The sequence below is a fragment of the Bos mutus genome, chromosome 1 (assembly GCF_027580195.1).
Source record: "Bos mutus isolate GX-2022 chromosome 1, NWIPB_WYAK_1.1, whole genome shotgun sequence".
NCBI classification, from domain to species: Eukaryota; Metazoa; Chordata; class Mammalia; order Artiodactyla; family Bovidae; genus Bos; species Bos mutus.
In genome coordinates, this window is record NC_091617.1 from 44477694 (window position 1) to 44496891 (window position 19198).

The window sequence follows — 19198 nt, forward strand, 5'->3', positions numbered from 1 at the left end:
CATTCTTATAATCCTAATATGATAATTGTTTTGTTTCCTTTTTAAAATGTTATTTCTTTTTAATGTCATTTTTTAAATAAAAATATTCACTTACATATTTAAATATGCTCCTCCCCCTCTTCCTACTGGTAACCACTACTCTGTTCTCTTTTATAAGTCTGCTTTTTTTGTGGGATATTTACTAGTTTGTTGTATTTTTTAGATTCTACACATAAGAGATATTATCTAGCGTTTGTCTTTGTCTTACTTATTTCACTTAGAGGACATTAGTCCTCTAAGTTGGCCCGTGTTGCTGCAGATGGCAAAATTTCATCCTTTTAATGGTTGAGTAGTATTCCACTGTGTGTATATGCCAATAATCCTAATGTGATGATCTTTTTAAAGTTAACTGAATGACAGAATAAACAAATTTAAGTCCACTCCTGAAAAATGTAATCAACCATAGCTTCTCAGATCTAGCCCCTGAGATTTTGTGAAAGTAGACATTTAAACTTATGATCTAACACCAAAAACAAATGTTAACCTTAATTTTAAACATTTTCTTATTTGGGCTGAAAAGGAAGTTTTAAAATTTTTCCAAATAATGCTCCAAAATCCAGGAACAAAGTAGCACAAGATAAAAATTGCCTTTAAGTTGGAGTTACAACTTAAATAACAAAATAATTCACTTTCAACTTTTAAATTTTATCCTGTACTCATCCAGAAAGATTTATCACTCACACATACAGATTTTCAAAACCTGTAGACAGTGGTCCACAACTCTGGCTACATTGAAATCACCTGAAGAATTTTTTTTTCTCTCTCCCACCCCATGACAATTAAATCGTAATTGAGTAGGGGAGCAGAATAATACTGATATTTTTTAAAACCTTCAGTTTTTCTAATATACAAGTTTACAACTGCTGAGGATAGATGCTATCATAGTTAAACTAATAGCTAAATATATTTTAAAAGAAAATACTGAGTTTCTGTATCATAGGTGAAGCTTAAATTAGACCTCATTTTCCCCTTTAGTTAACTCTAATCTGACCAAAAGATGCTTGGAGTGGGTGATTTGGTCTGATTTTCTAGAGTATGGGATTTAGATGTACAGTCCTTGATTGGAGAACAATAAGAAACTTCTGTGAAGGCATCATATCTCCCACCTCCTTTTCAGAATTCTTCAAGGAGGGGCATTAGCTGATTTCATAGCTTATTATATAGAGGAGGTCTAAAAATCTCAGGCTAGCTTTAAGGCTCCCAAATGTCTATCCAAATCACTGAGAATGTAAGTCAGGCTTTTGTTAGATCAGGGAAACTACAATCCAGCATCAGAATCTCACTGTGGAAGGTTCTTGGTGGGGAACATAAGCTAAAATTAGGAGCAGTGGAGTTAAGTCCTGGCTCAGTCTTGCTCTCCACAGAACTTTTACAAATTAGCCTGAGACCTTGAAATTTACCTGTCTTATCATGTATCTCCCAGGACTTTGGGACCATCTCAACACAAGAAGAGACTGTGAAGTATGGAAAATACTCAACAGAGTAAGTAAGTAAGTGTTAGTTGCTCAGTCGTGCCCAACTCTTTGCGACCCCATGGACTGCAGCCCACCAGGCTCCTCTGTCCATGAGATTTTCCAGGCAAAAATCCTGGAGTGGGTTACCTTTTCCTCCTCCAGGGGATCTTCCCAACTCAGGGATCAAACCCGGGTCTTCTGCACTGCAGGCAGATTCTTTACTGACTGAGCTACAAGGGAAGCCCTACTCGACAGGGTATTCTAGTATTAACATTCTACATAGTCTGGGTGCCTGGAGGAGGCGATGGCACCCCACTCAAGTACTCTTGCCTGGAAAATCCCATGGACAGAGGAGCCCAGTAGGCTTCAGTCCATGGGGTCGTGAAGAGTCAATCACAACTGAGTGACTTCACTTTCACTTTTCACTTTCATGCATTGGAGAAGGAAATGACAACCCACTTCAGTGTTCTTGCCTGGAGAATCCCAGGGACGGCAGAGCCTGGTGGGCTGCCATCTATGGGGCTGCACAGAGTCGGACACGACTGAAGTGACTTAGCAGCAGTCTGGGTGCCATGCTAAGAATATATTTTGTGCATAACCTACATTTTTTGTGTTTTGTTTCCTAGCACATATGGAAGAATTGTTTTATTCATACCAAAAAGGATCTGAAAGAAGCTCTTTTAGTTTATCCAGTTGTCTCCATCTCATCCGCTGCCAGAGTATACTTTCATCCTCCAAACAAAAGTTTCATTCGACCTTATAACAACTCCTCCATTTACTAGAAAAGCCACTCAGTGATGTTTCAGAAGTACATTTTATGAAGGCTGTATCAATGTCGTAAGTATTAATTGCTGAATATCTGTACATTTTGTCAAAGAAAATTTTCATTTTGTCTTATGTTTTCTCTTTTTAAGGGATGATGGCATCTGAGTCTTATAAGGAAAGCAAAGCTTCTATCTGGGGGACATTTACTTTGCATACTGCTCTTCATGGGACTGGCCACACTTGAGGAATCTAGGCACTGACTGGTCTCTTGTATATAGAAAACATGGTCTACATTGGGTGCTGAATAGTTACCTTGAGTCTTTGACTAGTAAGATATTCATCTCAGTTCTCAGAGATTCCCTACAACTCCAACCATGGAGGCAGACAAATTGGCAGTTTGCCTGCTGGGCATTTGCCACTAAAGACTGAACTCTGTGAAAAGTAGATGGGGTGTTAATGCTCAAACCAGTGTTATTTTCTGCAGTTAGATTCCCTGTATTCCTTGGCTTCTCTGGTAGCTCAGCTGGTAAAGAATCCGCCTGCAATGCAGAAGACCCTAGTTCTATCCCTGGGTTGGGAAGATCCTCTGGAGGAGGGTATGGCAACCCACTTAGTATCCTTGCCTGGAGAATCCCCATTTGCAGAGGAGCCTGGTGGGCTATAGTCCATGGGGTCGCAAAGAATCAGACACAACTGAGCCACTAAGCAGAGCATATTCATTGTTCCACCGTATCATTTACTAGCTGTGTGACTTCAAGCAGTCATTGGTTATTTTGTGATGGGTAGACTCTAACATAACCCCCAATAATTCCCATCTCCTGTTACTCTGTAATTGTCTTGTGTGACAGCACCAGGAAGCTGCCTCTATTCAATAGAATATAGCAAAGGTGGGCTGCTGCCTCCATGATTAAGCTGCATAGGATTGTAATCTACATCCTTCCTGCAGACACATCTGGGATTGTACACCTTGATGAAGCAACAGCCATTACAGAGAAGCCCATGTGGCAAAGGTCAGAGGTAACCTGTGGCCAACAGCCAGTATGGAAATGAGGTCCTCAAACCAAGGATCCTCAGAGAACTGAAGTCTACCAATAGACACAAGAACTTGAAAGTTGATCCTTTTGCAGTTGAGCCTTTAGATGAGACCTGAGCTAGGCTGACACCTTTGTTGCAGTCCTGTGAAAGACTTTGAAGGGAGGACCCAGCTAAGCCCGACTCAGACTCCTAACCCACAGAGACTGTGAAACAAAAAATATGTGATGGGGGCTTCCCTGGTGGTTCAGTGGTAAAAAAAAATCAGCCTGCCAATGCAGGAGACGGCTTTGATCCCAGGTCCAGGCAGATCCCATATGCGGCTGAGCTACTAAGCCTGGACTCTGAAGCTTGGGAGCCACAATTACTGAGCCCACATGCAGCAACTTTTTAGTAGTAGCAACTACTGCCCTAGAGTCCATGCTCTGTAACAAGAGAAGCCATTGCAATGAGAATCCCACGCACTGCAACTTGAGAGTAACCCTTGCTCCTCACACCTAGAGAAAAACCCCTGCAGCAATGAAGACCCAGCACAGCCATAAATAAATAAAAAAATAAAAATTGTTTTAAATGTGTGATGTTTTAAGCTGCTAAGTTTGTAGTAATTTATTGTGCAATAATCAATAACTAACATTCTCTCTAGGTTTAGTTCTAGTCTGTGAAATGGGGATAATATATTTCACAGGTGTGAGGATAAAATGAGGCTGTGTATATAAACACTGAGCATTAAACAGCATGCCTGATACACAGTAACACGGTTGTTATCATATTCTTTAAATGGGATTCTAATAGAATATGTATTTAAAACATTGTTTTTTTTTATTTTAGCATGCTCATTCTTTGGCTGATACTATTTTTTTTACTATTCTAGTAATGTCTCATTAGATAATCCTGTTAATTTTTAAATTTTACATTTATTTTTAGATCACTTTTATTAAGTTCATCTCTTTGCTTTCAATATTCTCCCTTTCTTTTATACTTGCTTTTATAAATCGCAATCAGCAAACCAGGCAAAAGGGAAGTCTTTCTGAGGATGACGATGCAGAATAGTTTGTCACATTTCTTAATGGCCCTCCCTTCATTAGACATCTCACTTTTGTCTTAGCTCACATTAACCTTTAAAAGCATTTAACTGTCTTTTCTATAATACAGTTATTAATGAATTTGTCTATTCTCAAGTGCTACCTTGTACCTCATTAACTTTTGAGAGACAGAGAGAGACTACAATTCCTAAATAGTTAGTATTTTATAGCCTGATATAGCAGTCATAAAACGAAACTAGTGAATGTGTAATTAGCAGCATGCACAGCATGTGTGCTCAGCTGTGTCCGACTCTTTGGGACCCAATGGACTGTAGCCCGCCAGGCTCCTCTGTCCCTGGGATTCTCCAGCAAGAATACAGGAGTGGGTTGTCATTTCCTCCTCCAGGGAATCTTCCCAACCCAGGGATCGAACCCACATCTCCTGCATCGGCAGGCAGATTCTATACCACTGCATCACCTGGGAAGCCCTGAAGCCGAGAGGAACCTTATTTTTAAGCACTGGATTCTCAACATGATACTCTTACCATCAAAGAAAAATTATACTTGATCAATTTTTACATTTCAAATACATGTTTCTTTTTTGGATCTCAATCCATTTTATCTAGTAGGCAGCGCTTGAACAGACAAACAAATCAATACAACTGCCCAGAAACTTCAGAGTTGTAGAAGATGCTAAAATAATTCCCCTGTGGTTTTCAAACTTGTTTTCTTCTAACAGAACTATATTTTTCCAATGTACTCTTTAATACAGTTTCACCAATACATAAATGTATACTACTCTGATAAAAGCAGAATCCATCCACCAGAATTCCTTGCCTGCCCACATTATTCTTCTCCCAAATTCCCTGTTCCAAGATGGAAAAGACCCTCCCTGGGTCCTTACAGGTATCAAGGACCCTCTGCAGAAATGGACTGAGTCATTGGAGTGACACATTCTTGTTTCGTCAAAGTAAGGTTGGGAGGGCTCCTTGGAAAGTGAGAGCTGTTACCTCAAGTGAGTAGTTGGGAAAATTTAGAGTAAGACATAAGACCCTCTTCTCCAAAGACAACCTGCTACTTCTGCTTTGTAATCAATCTTGGGGAGTCAAGACAGACAGAGAGAAGGAAAACACAGTCGTGTCCTAAGTCAACTTAGTCTTGGCTTCCCCTCTGAGTATTAATCCCTGTCAAGTTGTGGCCCCTGGGGGTGGCCTAGGCTCTGGCCATGCAGCTACCCCTGGAGAGAATAGTAATTTATTGTGCAACAATCAATAACTAACATTCTCTTTAGGTCCAGCCTTCTACTTAGGTGCCTTATCTTCTCATAATGTTTGGCCCCTTCAGTCTGGACTGGGTCCTTCCTGGTTATTTTCAAGTTTCTTTGTGCTTCAGTCAAATCAGAGGATGCTGTCTCTGTAGCATAATTATTCTTTTACATCCCTGTCTTCTCCATCAACTGATTAGGAAGACGGGTATCACGCCCTGTCTTCCCACCTCAGCTTTGCATATACACGGAATACAGTTTGTTACTTGAACAAATGAACACATCTTTATGTAGAACAGGGAGCTGATGTTACATAGAAATTAAAGACACAGTCTGCCACTTGCTTGCCGAGTGACTTTGGGCAAACACTCTGAGGCAAAATTTTATGCTCTGTAAACTGAGAGTAATAAAGTACCTGCTGTTTAGGGAAACATCAAGCTTTTAGTTAGTTTTCCACATTAAAAAAACATAGCCGTAAATTACCACAAACGATATGAGCTCAAATAATGTTATCTATAATAACAGAGATGAGTTGTTAATAGCTGTGAGAGTTATTATTATCATCATCTGCTCTGATTTTTCACCTTGGAGTCAGAGATTTCTACCTTGTCAGGTAAGAACCTGAGACGAAGGGCTGCCTCTTTCTTCCCTTTGCACAAGCCAAGAGTCACACCCAAGTCATGACCTCACACCCTTGGATCATCTGATCACATGTGTATCTGAAATGTTCCTCTCTGGTTTTCTTCACACCTATATCAGGAGGACTGATCAAGTTAGCTAGAAATAGTAGTCTTTGCTTTCTGACTGATTGCAATCTTCCAAACACAGGAGTTTCTGCAAAGAGGTATGTCAAGCCTCACATGTCCCATTATAAGCTTTTCTTGGCTCCCATCACTGCATATTGTTCTCTGTGGTTTTTATTTTTGCCTGTATGCCAGGGGGAAAAGAAAAGTTCTATGGTGCCAAGAATAAAGTATCCTAGAGGTATCTGCAACACAGGGGCTTTCAAGGGTGTCAAACAATGTGGGAATTCTTCTTCAAGGCCTGGGTGTTACGGTCTAAACCTCCTCCTGAAACACAAGTTCAGGAGGATCTTTCCTGGAGGTTGTGTGAGGCTTCCCCAGTCCCCACAGAAAAGTTGATCCTAAGGTGAAGGTGCAGCTTTCCATAGAGAAAAGCAATGTTTGAACTTGATAATCAAACATTGGGTTGAGGAAGTCCAGGCTGAAAAACAGTAGAGTCCTTCTCTCATTGCCCTGTAGAGCAACACAACTCCCTTGCCCCACCTTTCGCCAAGAACATTTGCTACCCTTCTAGATGTGTGTCACTTTGGACACAGATCACATATTATTTGGTGTGCGTATTTTTTTCAGTATTGATCTACTTTTATGCAACCCAATAGATGATTTTTTGAATGCCTGTTATATGTCAGACCCATTACTGAAAGTTTTGCAACTCTTAGCTCATTGATTCCTACAATACTGCAAAATAGTTATCATTAATCCCATTTTACACATGATAAGACATGCTTAGCAAAGGCAAATAAATGATTTGCCAAAGAACATAGTCATCAAGGGGTAGAGAGGAGAAGAGGTCTGCTAATAAGGTATGTAGGTATGTATGCTCAGCTGTGTCCGACTTTTTGCTACCCCATGGACTGTAGCCTGCCAGGCTCCTCTGCCCATAGAATTTTCCAGAAAAGAATACTGGAGTGGGTTGCCATTTTCCTACTCCATTAATAATAGTCTCCAACTTTATTCTAAGTTTTCAAAAAGTAAGAAATATTCTTCCAGTATCTTATTTTCTATAACAAAGAATGTGGTTATGTATGTAAATAGGCATAAGACATGTAACAAGTGATCTCTTATTTAAAAAATAATTTTTTCCTATAAATAGCCAGCTATATTTATCAACTATATGCCCCCCCACACACACCCAGCAGACATGTTCTACACATGTGAAGATTAAGATAATGTTTAAAATCTTTATAAGAAACCCTCTTACTCAAGGGAAGGACAGCATTCACATTTACATTGCAGAATATAGCTCCTAAAATCTAGAGCGAAACAGGGCCAAACATAGATTTCTCAGTCAGGAACCTGGGATCCAGTTCTATTTCTGCTATCAGTGTGGGAAAACTACTAAATCTCCCTGCCTTTGGGTATCTTCATTTATAAAATGGTTATACTGGTCCGTGGTTCCCAATTATAGGCCTATGATGAAGCGTTCATCAGTCTGTAGTGAAATGAAAAAAATAAAAACAATGGGCTTATTTGTATAAAATCATTTGTTTTGTAAATCTGTTAAAAATGGCTAGCTTTCAAGTATGTCCTCTATAATAAAACCCTGATACTCAAAATATATATTTATTTTTACAAGTCCACGAATCCAAATATCTGGGAACCCTAGCCTAGGTGATCACTGTCATCATTTCTAGCTTCAAAATTCTATCCTCTTCATAAATGACAAATGATATTTAATTAACTTTAAAATAGGAAGGCAAAAAGAAAAGGAAAAAAAAAAAACTTATCTTTTTTTTTTCTTATTTAGTTCTGTTCTTCCTCAAATGTGAAAGTTAAGCCCCTGACAAAATATTATAACTATTCCACTAGAAGAAAGATTCTTAGTCAAATGAGTTTGGGAAACAATCAGTTGAAAAAGTGGGACAGTTTTCTTCACAGAGAAATTTTCAGAACCTGTCAAGTTCTAAAATCTGCTGTGACTCCCCCAGAACAGAAAAAGCATGAATGGTCCCCAGGTTACTGATGGGGAGCAGATGCCTGCCCCAAACCCCTTCTGAGGGCAATACTCCTATTCCGGGAATGCAGTTTGAGAGAGGTGGCTTCCTCTAAAAGAAAGACCCTCAGCAGCTTCGGTGATAAAGACAAAACATAGCATTAGTGACAAGGAGACTTGCCATTTATTTTATATTAATTTGATAGTTTTTTCAAGTTACTGGTCTATGGATTTTTTTTTAATTACGAAAGAAACCTGGATGAAAATTCTTCAGATTAAAGTACAATGGGCAAGACATTTATCTTGTGGCTATTTTTAACAATTTTCTTTTTACCATAACAAATAAAGGAAGATTGTGTCAAGAGATTTGTATCTAGTGATTGCAACATGATAATTAAAGCATTTGGAATTTGCAAAAGTCTGCAGTCACAAAACCATGGCTATCACCCCTACACAGTAAGTACAAGGTAAAATAAAAGCATCTGTAGTTATTAAGCCTGAGAAAATCTGCAGACTTTTCTCAGATGGTGAGTCCTTGTTAACTCTCTTAGCAGTAGGAATAATTAATTCTGAATGCTTGAGGCTCCTGATTGACTTATTTAAACACTTTTCACAATGATCGAGAAACAAAACTTGATGGAAGAAAAATATCTAATAGTGTATATTTTCATCTTAATTCTTTTATTATTTATTTTTGCAGAATTATCTTAGAGTCAAGAAGGTTTACTCAGCCTTTTTTATTGCTTTTTACATCATCATGTGAAATATCAATGAGCCAAACCCTTCAGCCTTCACACTCTGGATTCAAGTTTCATTTAACACACTGAGGAGAGAATGATTTTCACTTGGGACAAGATGATCTGGGAGCAAACCAGCCGGAGGGAGGACCTAGCAGGATCTTTGGATATTCAGACCTGAACAGACTCTGTTCTCTCCCCCTCTTCTGCTATGTACTTTTCAGTTGCAGACTCTCTTTCCGACTCTGAGCACAGCAGGGTTTTGACAAGCCCATAGCTGCATTGTCTCTGATATTTTCCATCATAACTGTATGATAAATTCCAGCCTGTTTTTCCTAATCCTGCTGACTACAGCAGTCTGCAACCATAAAAAGTTTTCACAGACTTGGAGTTGGCTTAGAGAAGTGCCTCCACAAAGGAACAACAACAAAAAAAAAAAGAACAACATTTATGTTCAAAGACAGGAGAGAGGCAACCTTTGCTTTTGGTGTGATGGGCTCAAGAGGTAGTTTTTAAGGTCTGTTTAAGACATTTTCCTTTTCTTCTGATGACATTTGTAAATAGAATACCAACACTAAAATGAGAACAATTTAGCCAAGGAAAAGGGGGATGTCATGTCCAACGGATCAAACCCTATTCCAAACTCCACCAGAGAAAAAGTGTCTACATCATAGCTCATGACTGTCCTTCACTGGTGTGCCCTGCCTAGAATCCTCTAGCCTCCAAGCTAACAGGTATGTGTGAGGTTTACACAAAATGATTCTAGGTTTCCAACTAGCTTCTTTCAAACATTCAGCTAGTACTGGTTTAGTCTCTGAGGTATAAAAACACCAAACGAGTCTTTTCAACAGACTACAATACCCATCTATACAATACAATTCAATATACAAGTACTGTAATTGGCAACTATACCATTCAAGCTACCGTGAACACGGCTAAAGCCAGAAAGAAGTTGGTTTGCATTTTTTGCAATAAAGAGATGCAACTGAAAAGTACATAGCAGAAGAGGGGGAGAGAAAAGCAAAAGTTTAAGCTACTTCTCTTCACATTTGAACTGTGACTCTGAGAAGAACTCAAATCCCCCCATTTGTCAAAGCAGATCCCATTTAATCTCAACATTTAAAAGCTAGTATCTCAAACATCATTTTGAAAACACAAAACATCAGAGCTACTTGCCTTTTGGCAATTTCTGTGCATTTCCCAGAGCTAGTGCAATACTTCCACAGAGAAGTAGACACCCCAAGCTGGAGAGCATGTTGCATTTGCCACCTCACACGGGTAGTGATTCTGGTGGGGGTCCCGCAACCCTGGAGCTGCATTTAAGTGGACTGTCTCCTGATGACAGAGGCGGGCGGCTGCACTTAGCTGTGCCGTGGGCTTACTCACAGGGGGTGGAGACAAAATGACATCACACCCTTTCCCACACACACACCAAAAAAAAAAAAGAAAAGAGAGAGAGAGAGAAAGGCATAACAGCAAAAAACCTATCATCACATTTCCTCCTAGGTTGTAACTGTTTGTCTCTTCTCTTCCCTCTATGATATAAAACTTGGAATTATGGTCAATATATATTTATGAAAGAAAAAGTATTTGGGGACTTTTGAAACATGTGATAAAACTTTTTAAATATCAAAAAAAAGATATCCTTAAAACCATTGGAATGTTAAAAATATAAAATAAAACTGTATTAGGAAGAAAACTGTTTTTAATTATCTAGTGTAGAGAGAAAAGAGTCTTAGTTGCTCAGCTGTGTCCCGCTCTTTGTGACCCCAGAGACTATAGCCCAACAGGCTTCTCTGTCCATGGGATTCTCCAGGCAAGAATAGTGGAGTGGGTAGCCATTCCCTTCTCCAGGGGATCTTTCTGACCCAGAGTTTAAACCCAGGTCTCCTGCATTGCAGGCAGATTTTTTTACCGTATGAGCCAGCAGGGAAGCCCCAATTCTTCTTTCAAATGAAAGTAAATTTCCAAAAATTCAATCTGAACCATTTTGAAGTTCCAGTATCATGAGAAACTTTTAAGAGAGAACGCCATTGGCTACACAGGTATTCATAGGCATACATAGATATACACACAGATATATACAGAGTATATATACAGATACAGAGATACAGAGGAATAACTATCATTAGTTGATCCCCAGCTCTGGGACAGGCTCTGTAATAGTGTCTTTACCTATATTCTTGCATTTTAATCCTCACACTGATTACACAAAAGATCTTATATTATCCCAGTTATATTTCACCTATGAGAAAAACTGAGCCCCAGGGAGGTTAACAATCCTGACCAAATCCGTGTATTCTAATGGTTAACAATTTGGATGAGCTTTGGAGTGAAACTGACTGGGTATAAACTAGGATGATGTGTGCCTTCGAACAAATGTCTACATCTTAATTTCTCATCGACACTGGTTACATTAATGGGCTTGCTCTGTGCCCAGCACTTATGTGATCAATTCACATTTACTTATATTTATTCCTCAAAATAATCCAGGATACAGGCACCACTATTACCCCCATTTTACAGACAGAGAAACTGGACTCAGAGAGGTAAAGTAAAAGGCCCCAGGTCACCCAAGCAATCAAACTGGCATTTTATTTTATATTTTAAATCGTGGCCCTATTTATTTATTTTACTTTTTGGCCATGTGGCATGGGAGAGCTTAGTTCCCTGAGCAGGGATTAAACCTGCAGTCTCTGCAGTCGAAGCACAGCATCTTAACCACTGGACCACTGAAGAAGTCCCAGAGCTGGCATTTTAAACAGATAATTTAAGCCCAGAACTTCTACTCATCATTCTTAAACTTGAAATTGAAAGATGGAGATGACAGTACCAATTTCACAAGTTTGCTGGTGGCGCTTTCGGACCGTGTGTACCACAGTGCCTGGTTCACAGGAAGAATTTAATCAACGATAATCAATGAAAACAACAAAAATAATGACAATAGTACCTCCTCCAATAAGCAGAACTCTGGTTCTAACCCAGGTCCATCAACCTCCAAAGCCCAAGTGTGTCTTCTCCCTCTGCATCACATGACCCTAAATATAGGCATTGCTAGAGTGACCAGGTTAATAAAGTACTTCAAATGTTGCCAGTGCATTTATATCAACCCTTTGAAAACAGCTTATTTCACAAGTTTGCTGTAGCTGAACCAAAACAGTAAAAGGCAAATGGAATAATGGTGGTCCAATGAAATTCTAGTCAAAAAACCTACTGAAAGAAAAAAGAAAAATTGAAGAGACAGCCCCATCTTCCAAATAGAGTATGAGAAGGCACATTGTTAAAGTCATTTAGAGCTGGCCCGGGCTAAGCTTTCAGCACAGGAATGCTCTGGCACCAGCTACAGGGGGAGGGGGGATTGGATTATTTAACAGGTCTTTTTCGTCTCTAATTTTTTACTTGAATAGGCAGCTCTCTCAAACCCCAGTTTAGACACTCATCCAGTTGGCATTGCTGACTCTGCTTCTATATCCATTGCCATCGGGTTAAGCCAGGGAGGCCACTGTACTAGCAGGAAATGACAGGTTTTTTGAGGGAGGTAAGAAAGAGCAGAAATATTGAAAAGAAGGTCGGTTCTTCAAAACATTGTGAGGGGCAGGCCTGGAGGGTTAAGTAATGGAATTCAAGCATCAGCGTCTGCTTGGCCTGCAGGCTAAATCAGGCCTACATTAGCAATTGTTATTTGCAGATTGGAACTGACTGGGGGCTAATTAAACAAAGGTCAATCTCCGATCAGTATTTTGTCAGAAAAAATTGGTAGCCTGACTATACCAAGTAGGACAAGGAACATTCAGTGAAGACACAGAAAGTACAGAGCTCTCCTCAAGTCTGGGAGGAGGCAGGCCCTGAAGAAACCAACCGTGTCAGAGAAGCCATTTTACCTTTTCAACAAACAAAGTTTTCCGTCGTGTCAGAGTCCCAACCCAAACATGAGGTAGACAAATACTCCAGAAGCATTGCAAGTGTCATGCTCAAGGAGAAAAATATGAAGGCTGTGGTCATGTAACCACTGGAGGATTTAAGGCTACTTTTTTTAAAATTGGAGAATAATTACTTTACAATGTTGTGTTGGTTTTTGCCATACAACAATGTGAATTAGCCACAAGTATACATGTTCCCTCACTCCTGAAGCTCCCTCCCACCCGCACCCTTTCCCACCCCTCTAGGTTGTCACTGAGTACCAGGTTGAGCTCCCTGTGTTAGACAGCAACTTTCCACTTTTGGTGTTGTTTAGTTGCTAAGTCATGTCCGACTCTTTTGCGACCCCATGGATTGTAGCCCATCAGGCTCCTCTGTCCATGCGATTTCCCAGGGGAGAATAGTGGAGTTAGTTGCTATTTCCTTCTCCAGGGGATCTTCCTGACCCGGACTTGAACCCATGTCTCCTGCATTGGCAGGCGGATTCTTTACCATTGAGCCACGAGGGAAACCCCACAACTTCCCTCTAGCTATGTGTTTTATATATGGTAACCAGTGTTTCCACGCTACTCTCTTAGTTCGCCCACCCTCTCCTTCCCCTGCTGTGTCCACAAGTTTGTTCTCTACATCTGCGTCTCTATTCATGTAAGACCACTTTTTAAGGAAAACTCACCTTCTGCCCATGGGTAGATTGGAGATGATGAATGTTGAATAATTTGTACACACTCATTAGGTCTCCCCGGTGTCATGAGCCCTTGTGTCTGTATTTTTCTGGAAATAAAAAAATGTGAAGATTTACTATTTGTGAGATGTAGACTATCAAATTGATTATCACCAATACCTATGAAAATTTTTGTTTTACATATTTATTCAAAGCCTGTAAGAGTATACAACACCAAGAATGAACCCTACTGTAAAATATGAGCTCTGAATGAGAACAACATGTTATTGGAGGTTCATCAGTTATAACAAATGGTAGCAAACTCTGATAGGGGATGTTGGTAATGGGTAGGCCAGGAGTATGTGGTATGTTTCTGAAGGCAATGGCACCCCACTCCAGTACTCTTGCCTGGAAAATCCCATGGACGGAGGAGCCTGGTAGGCTGCAGTCCATGGGGTCACTAAGAGTCGGATACAACTGAGCGACTTCAGTTTCACTTTTCACTTTCGTGCATTGGAGAGGGAAATGGCAACCCACTCCAGTGTTCTTGCCTGGAGAATCCCAGGGATGGGGGAGCCTGGTGGGCTGCTGTCTATGGGGTCCCACAGAGTCGGACACGACTGAAGTGACTTAGCAGCAGCAGCAGCAGCAGCAGAAGCCGGGTGTAGGTATTCTGGGAAATCTGAGTACCTTCTGCTCAGCTTTTCTGTGAACCTAAAAATGCTCTAACAAATAAAGTTTATCACCAAGAAATCCTTGTTGACAGAACATTTAGGAAGAACTTATGGAAAACCACATAAACTATATTTGTATTTTCTCTCTGTTCTACAAAGACAGGAGATCATACTTATTTTGTTTAGCATTGTACTCAGTGGCTAGAATCTGATAAGAATGCCACATGTTAAGATGCATAAGGATCCAATAAAGCAAAATCCATCCATTTCTCCCTTTAGTTTAGAGGCATCAAGCCTGAGAAAGTTAGACTACAACTTGGAATGCAGGATACAGTTGTTGGAGGTAATTCTCCAGAGTCCCTCACATTTCTGGATGTCCTATGAGGCACTGTGTCCCTGTGCTCTAGCCTTCTCAATAGGCTCATCTTCCCAATGACATTGGTATAGCAAAGAGCTCTGGAAGGGAGAAGTTTGTTTACTGACCCATAGAATAAAGGTAATGTTGCCCTCTGGGGCAAAAGGACTGTATGCTCCTTGTCTATCATCAAAGACTCAGTTTCCTGAAGCTTGGGGTTCCTTTCTTGTAATACAACCTGGCGCGTGTAGGTTATGCCTGTATCTCCCTGTATGGCCCTGTGGGAGCTGGGGCTCCTAGAATGAGCACGAATGCTGATATTCAGTCTACGATTATTGCTTGGGGGAAATAAGTTGTCCTTTGTTTTTGACCCAGCATCCTTGTGTCTCCTACCAGCCTCTGTGAACTGTGTGTGTTAGCTTGCACCTACGGTAAGATCCTGCTGCTGCTGCTAAGTCACTTCAGTCGTGTCCGACTCTGTGCGACCCCATAGATGGCAGCCCACCAGGTTCCACCGTCCCTGGGATTCTCCCGGCAAGAACACTGGAGCGGGTTGCCATTTCCTTCTCCAATGCATGAAAGTGAAAAGTGAAAGTGAAGTTGCTCAGTCGTGTCTGACTCCCAGCGACCCCACAGACTGCAGGCTACCAGGCTCCTCCACCCATGGGATTTTCCAGGCAAGAGTACTGGAGTGGGGTGCCATTGCCTTCTCTGATCCTAACCCTTCCCAAGTTTTCACTTGAGCATTGACCCACTCCATATTTTATTAGGTAATCTTTGGTATAGTGCCATCACCTTCATTCAGGTTCCCAGTAAGAATCAGCCATGAAACTATTGTGCATAGTAAGAGTGCTGCCAACACCGCTTATTAAATTATATAGTACCTTCTTCAGAAAAACTTCCATTCTCTATGTCAAGAAAATGCAGTTTTTTCCTGAGCAGCTGCAATTATTCTGTGACATCATTCTCTTTTTGTGTAGACTGTTAACCAGAGCCAAATGTGTCCCTCACACATACAAGTACATATAGGTCTTTGCAGTGCTCATATTTTGGCATCATCCCTGGCTTTATTTTTTTTTTTATCCACACCCTTTTTACTTGCTTATTTTAGTTAGAATATTTACATGGTTTTGTAAGTTGTTTTCTTTTTTTTCTGGCACAAGGTGAGGTAATAAACAAACTCCAGACACAGGAGTTATGTAAAAAAAAGGTGTACCAAAATAGGTGAAGTGGGAATCTGGGAATGTGTTCTCTGCTTTCCTTTTCTACACAACAGTGGGCCCTGATGGAATTCTGGTATAATGATTGTACAGCATCAGTCCTTCATTTATATTTTCTTCTTGGGAAAGTGGGTAAAAGGCAGGAGGATGCCCAGAACACTACTCTAAAAGTGTGGTAGTTTTCAGGCGTTTTATGTTTGGCTTTTTAAGTGTTCAACATTAATTCCATTACTTCAAATGAGACTTCCACTAAATCAATCTTTCAAATCTTGCACATAAAATCTGTGAGGTCATTTTACCCATCCATTCACACTTTTGAATCTTCCATACATAATGCTCAAGGCTAGGAGATCTTTAAAGGTGTATAGACCTACAACTTGGAGAAGGCAATGGCACCCCACTCCAGTCCTCTTGCCTGGAGGATCCCATGGATGGAGGAGCCTGGTGGGCTGCAGTCCATGGGGTCGCTGGGAGTCGGACACGGCTGGGCGACTTCAGTTTCACTTTTCACTTTCGTGCATTGGAGAAGGAAATGGCAACCCACTCCAGTGTTCTTGCCTGGAGAATCCCAGGGACGGCAGAGCCTTGTGGGCTGCCGTCTATGGGATCACGCAGAGTCGGACACGACTGAGACGACTTAGCAGCAGCAGCAGCAGAAGATCTACAACTAATAAAATGTAAAGATATGCTGTAGACTTCTAAGAAATGCTAATACAAATAATTTTTATTTGATCATATTTGAAACAGGAAATCCAGTGTTCCATGGTTTCAGCCCAGATAATGTTTCTGTAATTACTGTACTGAATGAGACTCATGATCCAATTGGAGGAGTATCCTGCTTCAGTGGGGGTACATCAGACCAAAGCATGAAGTTCTTTTCTATAATGTTTTTTATAGCACAGGGAAGAACTGTCCTTTCAATGCCCAAATGATGTTTGCAGATTATTCTTCAGTCTGTCTAAATTTTAACTCTAGACTTTTGGCTTCATAACTCTGAAGAAATTACCAACTTGTATTTATTAAAGACTGTAAAGAATTCTTTCTTTCTATTAAGCTGGAAACATGGTTAAGACCTAAACTGTACATCTCCGAGTTGTGAAGTTTGTCTTCCCTATTTTGTCTAAATTCTGCTTTCTTTGTGGAAGTGCTGAGTACAGAGCTGGGCTTGTGCAAGTGAAGGAAATATCTCCCACTTGAGGGAGTCAAGTGCTAAGTGGGAAATATAAGTCAGTAAACCAGAAAAGGGACTCTGAACAGGAGGAAGTGCCAGAGGCATGTCCCACTGGAAAGTAGATAGATTACTGCATCCTTGGGGAGGTCAAGAGCATGAGGAATGTTAGGAGGTAGGGCAAGTAGCACAGTGGTCCTGGGAACATACCCTAAATCGGAACTTTTGCCAGGAGGCTGACTTTTACACTTCAGTGCATGTGGTAAAGGGAGGCCTTATGTGTATTAAATAAAGGCTGAGATGAGACAGTCATGATCATGGTCTGCTAAACAACAGAGTCTCAGTTCAAAACAACAGAGTCTAGATCTTTTTAATTTATTGCTTAATGGAAATACTATTTCTCAGGACAATTCTCAACTTTGTTGCACTCGGGACAATTCCCAACTTTTTTTGGGTGTGACAACCAGGTTGCAAGCCGAGTTAATTAAATGCTTAAAGATAGTGCAAAATTGAGGTTGAGAATTACATTGTGGAATAATGTCCTAATGAGAGAATAAACAGAAATAAGGAAATGAAAAACAGAAACCCTTTGAAGCCAATTTGAGGGCACATCTCTCTTCTAGAATAGGCATCTGTGGGTCCTTTTGGCCAAAGCTACCACTGGAATAAAGAAGAGTATTCTAAAGAGAAGGACACATTCTAAATCCAATTAGAAAAATACACCTGAGGAGGGGAATCAAGATGGTGGAGTAGGAGGACATGGAGTTTACCTCCCCCACAACACAGCAAAAATACACTGATGTGTGGAACAATTCTCATGGAAAACCAACATGAAATTGGCAAAAAAAAAAACTCTTGTACAACCAAAGCTGCAAGAGAGATCTCCATGTAACCAGGTAGGACAGAGAAAAAGGCATTGGGTTAGGACCTGCACCCTTGGGAAAGCTCTGTAAGGAGGAGAAGGTCTGCAAGGGTGGACCCTCACCCTGGGGAGCAAGCAGGTCAAGCCTCCATCTGGGCATCGCAGTCCTTGGGTCCTGCGTGGAAAGACAGGCCCACTTGCTGACTGGAAAAACCCACCAAGTCAGACAACAGGGCTGGAGAAGCCTAGATTCTACTCTCAAGGATCGCATGTGCACTGTTTTGCTGACAATCTGACAGGGCAGTGAGAATTTTGCCCTGGCATCTATGGCCTTACCATACTTTCCAATCCAAAGGGACAAACAGACCTGCCCTGCTCACTACACAGCACAGCCTGGAATGAGATATGGGCAGAGATTCAGTCTAGCTGTGTGAGATAGACAGGGACACCTAGGATGGGCTCTGGGTAGAGCCATAGAGGCCACAGTTAGCACACACTGGCAGTGCCACAAAACCATAGGGTGGCTTGTTGTTGTTCAGTCACTTAGTCATGTCTGACTCTTTGCAACCCCACGGACTGCAACACAACAGGCTTTCCTGTCCTTCACCATCTCTCAGAGTTTGCACAAATTCATATCTGTTGAGTCAGTGATGCTAACTATCTCATTCTCTACTGCCCTCTTCTCCTTTTGCCTTCATTCTTTCCCAACATCAGGATTTTTTCCAATGAAAAGACCTCTTCACATCAGATGGCCAAAGTATTGAAGTTTCAGCATCAGTCCTTCCAGTGAATATTCAGGATTGATTTCCTTTAGGATTGGTTTGAACTCCTTGCTGTCCAAGGGATTCTCAAGAGTCTTCTCCAGCACCACGGTTCAAAAGCATTAATTCTTTGGCGCTCAGCCTTCTTTACAGTCCAACTATTAGATCCATACACGACTACTGGAAAAACCATAAATTTGACTATATAGACCTCTGTTGGCAAAGTGATGTTTCTGCTTTTTAATTTGCTGTCTAGGTTGGTCATAGCTTTCCTTCCAAGGAGCAAGCATCTTTTAAGTTCATGGCTGCAATCACCATCTGCAATGATTCTAGAGCACACCCCCGCCCCCCCGCCAAAAAAAAATCTGACACTGCTTACACTTTTTCCACTTCTATTTGCGTGTATAGATTATTGAGCAGACAGACACCAGGAGAGGACTCTTCTAACTACACAGAGAGTCTTGTGTGCCTGGGGTGTGGTCTGGGTGGGTCCACTGTCAACCTTCTTAGGAGTACACAGCAGTTCATCT

At 40.9% G+C, this 19198-nt stretch overlaps 1 protein-coding gene across 30 annotated transcripts in view; it reads right to left on the reverse strand.

Annotated features, from left to right (window-relative positions):
* ABI3BP (ABI family member 3 binding protein) overlaps window positions 1-10418 on the reverse strand; it is a 301574-nt gene extending 291156 nt beyond the window's left edge. For 24 of the 30 annotated variants that reach the window (XM_070368631.1, XM_070368610.1, XM_070368602.1 and 21 more), the window contains exon 1: window positions 10226-10418. In XM_070368631.1, coding sequence (XP_070224732.1) covers window positions 10226-10304 — 79 coding nt within the window. In that variant the 5' untranslated portion in view covers window positions 10305-10418. The remainder of the gene's footprint in view (window positions 1-10225) is intronic. The other 6 variants (XM_070368681.1, XM_070368653.1, XM_070368637.1 and 3 more) reach the window with 1 other exon arrangement.
* Between the last annotated feature and the right edge of the window lie 8780 nt (window positions 10419-19198).